General features: G+C 55.4%; 1 protein-coding gene across 1 annotated transcript in view; it reads left to right on the top strand.

The window, feature by feature from the left end:
• Nucleotides 1-6,149, top strand: part of Cacna1a (calcium channel, voltage-dependent, P/Q type, alpha 1A subunit) — a 155,787-nt gene that overhangs the window by 61,945 nt on the left and 87,693 nt on the right. Inside the window, exons 7-8 of the mRNA XM_013034189.1 lie at nt 4,786-4,889; nt 5,920-6,035. Coding sequence (XP_012889643.1) covers nt 4,786-4,889; nt 5,920-6,035 — 220 coding nt within the window. The remainder of the gene's footprint in view (nt 1-4,785; nt 4,890-5,919; nt 6,036-6,149) is intronic.

Here is a 6,149-nt window from a genome sequence, read left to right as displayed (position 1 = left end):
GTGGCCGGCAATCCGGGAGGGCTGCTCAGAGGAAGGTGACAATTGCGTCTCCGGGAGAAAGCCTTGTGTGTACTTCCCGTCCATGGCCGGGCTTTGGTTTGGTTTGGTTTTGAATCCATTTATGTCCTCCCTCACCCTCTTGGATGCCTGGTAAAAGAAACTTTTTGGGGGGAGGCGTGAGGCTGCTAACTTCCCCCCGCGCAGCACGGTGTCAGGCTGTGCACCCCGGGGACGAGGCTGAGAGCAGCCCGCAGGACACTCGCCAAAAAAGACTGGGGGCGCGTGTCACCCCGGGAGGGGGGATTAACTTCAAAAAGAAGGAACGAGGCTCAGGCTCCCACTTCCATAAACAGGGGAAAAATCGAGCCGGGCTCTGAGGCGCGTGCCTGTAAACCCCCCGGACGCCGGAGGCTGAGATCTGAAGGATGAAAGTTCAAAGCCAGGAGAGTCTGTGAGACTGGGGGGTGGGGGGGGAGAGCCAGAAGTGGAGCTGTGGCTCAAGGGGTAGAGCACCAGCCTTGAGCACAAAAGGCCAGGGCACGGAATGGGTTGGTGGCAGATTTCAGACACAGCTGCCCATAGCAGCCATCATCCAAACTGGGGCAGGAGGGAGAGGGCTCAACATGATAACCAACAGGCGCCCATGGCCCCGAGCCGGACACCTCTGCCCGCCCTCCTCCTCCTCACGGTCGGTCACGTTCCCCACGTTCCCCACATTCCCCCCGTTTTTACCTCAGAAGCGGGGGAGTCGCTTGTTCTCCTGAGCAGAGTATTTTTTTTTAATCCTCTATATACTTTTTCTGAATGAGTCAGGCTCCAGAAAAAAAAAAAAGAAGAAGAAGAAAATAAACCAAAAGACAGAAGGGATTGAAGGGTTTGGCTGGGATGCGCTCCAGGCGCCGCAGCTCCCCTGAGATGGGGCAGGCAGGGTCTCCCCAGCCCTGGAAGACTCACTCCTGGCAAAACACCACCTAGCTACCTCCCAGGCCAACATCAAGAGGACTGAGGTTGGAGGCCAGCCTGGATAAAAGGCTGGCGAGACCCCATCTCAATCATCAGTGAAGTGTAGTGCCATGCACCTATAATCCCAGCGATGTAGGAAGTGTGCATAGGAGAATTGTGGTCTTTAGAGTGCCTGCCTAGCAAATGAGTGGCCTTGATTTCAAGCTCGAGTTCCATCAAAAAGAAGAAGAAAAAGGAGAAGGAGGAGGAGGAAGAAGAAAAAACCCTCCGGAGGCTGTGGGATGGAGGAGGAAGTGTAGAGAACCTTTTGTCATTCTTGGGAGCACAGCCTGGACCTCTGGATTGGGGAGAGCATGTGATTTCGCCATGTTCCCCATGCTTGGTCAGTTCCTGCTTTTCTGAGCCTTGGGGACCGAGACAGGAAAGCGACCTTCCTTTCCAAGGTTCCAGAGTGGACAGTCATGCAGCCTTGAAATGCATGTGTTGCCAAGTTGAATCTGAGACAGGAACGTGCTGGCATGGAGCTACCTGGTGGGGCTGTAGAAAAGGGAAAGTCTTTCAGATCAGGTCCTTTCTATCTGAGGCAGAACATCCTGGAGTCCAGGCTAAGGGAAGAGAAAGAATCAACCAAACCAAGATCCCAGGAGAGGAGCAAAGCAGAGGCTCAGAAAATAGTAATAACAACTGGCTTGTTGATGTGTTGAACTTGACTTTGGGATTATCAGCACTTGGCAACTCTTTCTTTGTCAGTCATGGGGCTTGAACTCTGGGCCTGGGTGCTGTCCCTCAGCTCTTCAGCTCAAGGCGAGTGCTTTATGAGCCACAGTGCCACTTCCGGTTTTCTGGTGGTTTAATTGGAGATTAGAGATTGGAGTCTCATGGACTTTCCTGCCTAGGCTGGCTTTGAACCGCGATCCTCAGATCTCAGCCTCCTGAGTAGCTGGGATGACAGGTGCGAGCCGCCAGCACCCGGCTCCTTTCGTTTTCTGATTTTTTTATTTTTAACTTGGTTTTGTTTTTTGTTTTTGGTTTTACGATGATTGTGTGGGGAGGCAAAATGCAAATGATACAAAATGTGGTATCCTACCCATTGTTTTATATCCGTGTTGGAGACAGAACCCAAGGCCTGAGTAAGGCGCTCTGCTAAGTGCTCGAAGCGGAGTTACAGCCCAGACAATCTTTTTATGTATTTTTTATGTTTTGGTGGGTCTGGGGTTTGAACTCAGCACCTCCTGATCGAGGCTGGGGAGCTACTCCTGGGCTACATCGGCCGTGACGCCCCACCCCCGCCGTGAAGCCACGCCCCCAGCTGCTGCTAGGGGCTTGAGCTGTGTAAAGCATTGCCCCTTCTGTCTTAGCCACGCCCACAGCAAAGCCACGCCCCTACTACAAGGCCTTGCCCCCATAACAAAACCACGCCTCATGGCTTTGGCTGTGGGGGGAGGGGGGCCAAGCCCCTTCCTGTGGGCCACGCCCACTTCTCTGAGCCTCAGCCCTGCTGTGAAGCCCCGCCCACACCGTGAAGCCCCGCCCCCTGCGCATTTTGGGCCCTTCTTGAGTTGGTTATTTATTTGTTTATTTTTTGGGTGCAGTCGTGGGGCCTGAACTCTGGGCCTGGGCGCTGTCCCTCAGCTCTTCAGCTCAAGGCTAGCGCTCTACCACTTGAGCCACAGCACCACTTCCGGCTTTTTCTTTTTGCTTATGTGGTGCTGAGGAATCAAACCCAGGGCCTCGAGCATTCAAGGCAAGCGCTCTACCACTGAGCCACCTTGAGTTGGTTATTTTTCACATAGGATCTCATGTTTTTGATTGGGCCAGCCTGGACCTCGATCCTCCTATTTATGGTCTCATGTAGCTGGGATAAGAGTCACGCATCACCACACCCAGCCGTGTGTGTGTGTGTGTGTGTGTGTGTGCTGGGGCTTGAACTCAGGGCCTGAGCTTTTTCACTCAAGGCTGGCGCTTTCCCACTTGAGCCACAGCTGCACTTCTGACTTTTGTGGTTTGGTTTTGTTTTTTGTTGGTTGTGAGGCTTGAACTCAGGGCCTGGACGCTCAAGGCTGGCGCTCTGCCACTTTGAGCCACAGCCCCACTTCCAGTTTTGGAGTGGTTCATCAGAGACAAGAGTCTCGTGGACCTTTCCTGCCCAGGCTGGCTTTGAACCCTGATGCCCAGATCTCAGCCTCCGGAGCAGCTAGGCTTATAGGTTGTAAATCTTGGGCATCCAGCTTTTGTTTTGTTCGGTGTCCTTGGGATTGGGGACTCCTTGCGCTGCCCAATTTGGTCTTGAACTTCTGGGCTGGAGTGATCTTCCCGCCTCAGGCTCCTGACTGGCGCCACACCCAGCTTTTGCCTTTTTTATCTTCTTCCTGAATGGATTCTTAGGCGTTTCTTGTTTCTTGTCTGGCTTGGTAAGGATTTTCTGGGGTGACAGCCGGGACCCCTTCATCAGATCTATTCCCCCCACCCCTGCGTGTCCTGTTGAGACAATCTAGATTGTCTGACTCTGTGTGGAGGGGAGGGGCTCGAGAAAATCTCTGCCCTGACCATGCCCTGAGTGTGTGTCCTGGTGAGTATGGATGCACACTTCCTTTACATTACCCAGCCTTGGTGCACACGCCTGTAATCACCCCCCCCCCAGCTTCCTGAGGCACGGAGGTCGTGAGTTCTAGGCCAGGCTTCACTACATAGCAAGACCCCATCTCGATGCACACGCTCATGTTGAAAGCTCAGCACCTCTGGACCCCTGACCCCCCCACCCCTCCTGCCGTTGATTTTGGTCACAGCAGCTGTGGGAGGCAAGTTGATCTCCCATCGGCAGGGCCTGAGCGTTCGGGGACCCCCACTGTGGCCTGGCTGCAGGTTGGCTGTAGGGTCTGAAGCAGAGCTGACCCCAGGCCCGCCCCACGCGTGGCCGGCGCCACACCCAGCCCACGGTGGCGCTGCAGGGCTGCGGGGCCGGGAACCACGCCACCGCCACCGGGACCGGATGAGCCGCGCTCAGAACCCCTGACACGTCCCGGAAAGCGCTGCTCGCTGCTTCCTCCCCCTCCTCCTCCCCCAACTCCTCCTCCCCCTCCTCCCCCAACTCCTCCAACTCCTCCTCCTTCCCCTCTTCTTCCTCTTCCTCTTCCTTCTTTCCTCCTCCTCCTTCTCCTCCTATTCTTCCTCTCCTTCCTCCCTCCTCCTCCTCACCTCCTGCTCCCTCCTCCTCCTCCTCCTTCCCCTCTTCTTCCTCTTCCTCTTCCTTCTTTCCTCCTCCTCCTTCTCCTCCTATTCTTCCTCTCCTTCCTCCCTCCTCCTCCTCACCTCCTGCTCCCTCCTCCTCCTTCTCTTTCTATTCTTCCTCCTCCCTCCTCTCCCTCCTTTTCCTGCTCCCCTTTCCCCACAGTGCCCCCACAGGGCAGCTCCTGTCTGCCAGTGGACGCAGCACTTTTAAGCTTCCTGCGCGCATGGTGTGGAGGCTGCAGGACGTGGGGCCGCGCTCGGGCCCTGCAGTCCATCTTGGAGACACCTTCAAAGTCAGCTTCCCCTCCTCTCCACCATTCTCTCCCTTCCCCCCCCCCCCGCCTCGGGGAGCGCAGACTCATTTCTTCATCTCACCCCCCCCTCTTTCTCTCTTCTCACCCCCCATCCTGGGGACTCTGATGGGCCAGGCCCTCTTTTATTTCCTGGGGGATCACTGATCCAGTGGGGATCAGGTGTGCCTGGAGATTCCCCAACCCCTGCCGCCCAGCTATGTCTGGGCTCCTGGAACGCCCCGTGCCCCAGTCTTCCTTAAGTCTCACATGCTTCCCCCCACCCCTGCTTTGCACCCCGCAGAGCAACGACGCCTCAGGGAATACTTGGAACTGGTTGTACTTCATCCCCCTCATCATCATCGGCTCCTTTTTTATGCTGAACCTCGTGCTGGGCGTCCTGTCAGGGTAAGTGTCCCCATCCCCGGCCAGTCGTCCAGTCCCCCGCAGGACGCGGCCTCTGAGCTTTGCTTTTACCAGGCACAGCTCTGCCCCTGGGCCTGGGTCTTTTATGTGTATTTCCAAAAATGATCATAATTAGGATTTCCTCTTCTCCTTATTTCCCAGTGGAGAAAATCACGGCACACAATTTACCCCCTGTCATCCCACTACTCAGAAGGCTGAGATCTGAGGATCATGGTTCAGAGCCAGCCTGGGCAGAAAAGTCTGTGAGACTCTTCTGTCCAGTGAACCAGCAAAGATCCAGAATTGGAGATGGGGCTCAAGTGCTAGAACTCCAGCCTTAAGCAAATAATTTAAGAGACAGAACCCAGGCCCTGAGTTCAAGCCCCAGAATCAACACACACACACACACACACACACACACACACAACTTGTCCACCAAACCCTAAGATTTAGAGAATGGGGCTTAATTATAAATTAGTCTTTCTCCACAAGAAATCTGGGGACTGGTAGTATAGCTCCCACCCCAGATTCTTCCAGCTTTCTACTCTGACACCTTTACTAGAAGCTTCCAATCACATGGCTCCCTCGTGGTCTCAAAGTGGCTGCCACCTGCTCATCAGATATCTACCCATGTTTCCAACAACCAGAGGAAGATGGGAAATAGGAAGAGGCTGGAGTAGAAAGCTCTGGCTTAGTCTCACTGGCTTCATTTGAGGAAAGGCTGAAGTAGCTGAGGAGGAGGAGGGGGAGGAGGAGGAGGAGGAGGAGGGGGACAAGGAGGGGGAGGGGGAGGAGGGCTGAGAATACAGCCAGCCTTGATGGGCCCGGCCTGTGGTTTTTGCTCCAACTGGGGGGCAGGGGATGAAAGGAATCTGGGACAGGCGGGGATTCTCATCTCTGGAAGATTCTAACTCTCCCCACAAGACTTACTTCCTTTATGGAACACAACTGCCCCCCACCCACCATGAACCCCAAAAGTACCATTCTCTCTCTCTCCATAACCGCACACTGTGATCTGTTTGTGCTCCTGTAGAGAATTTGCCAAAGAGAGAGAGCGGGTGGAGAACCGGCGGGCTTTCCTAAAGCTCCGTCGGCAGCAACAGATCGAGCGTGAGCTCAACGGGTACATGGAGTGGATCTCCAAGGCCGGTGAGACCCCCCTGCCCGCGCCACGGGGGCACGCAGAGGGGAGGGGCCACGGGGGCACGCAGAGGGGAGGGGCCACGGGGGCACGCAGAGGGGAGGGGCCACGGGGGCACGCAG

Source organism: Dipodomys ordii, unplaced genomic scaffold (genome assembly GCF_000151885.1).
Source record: "Dipodomys ordii isolate 6190 unplaced genomic scaffold, Dord_2.0 Scaffold184, whole genome shotgun sequence".
In the NCBI taxonomy this organism is placed as follows: Eukaryota; Metazoa; Chordata; class Mammalia; order Rodentia; family Heteromyidae; genus Dipodomys; species Dipodomys ordii.
Note: the sequence above shows the minus strand (reverse complement) of the source record. Positions and strands in the feature narration are given on the sequence as shown.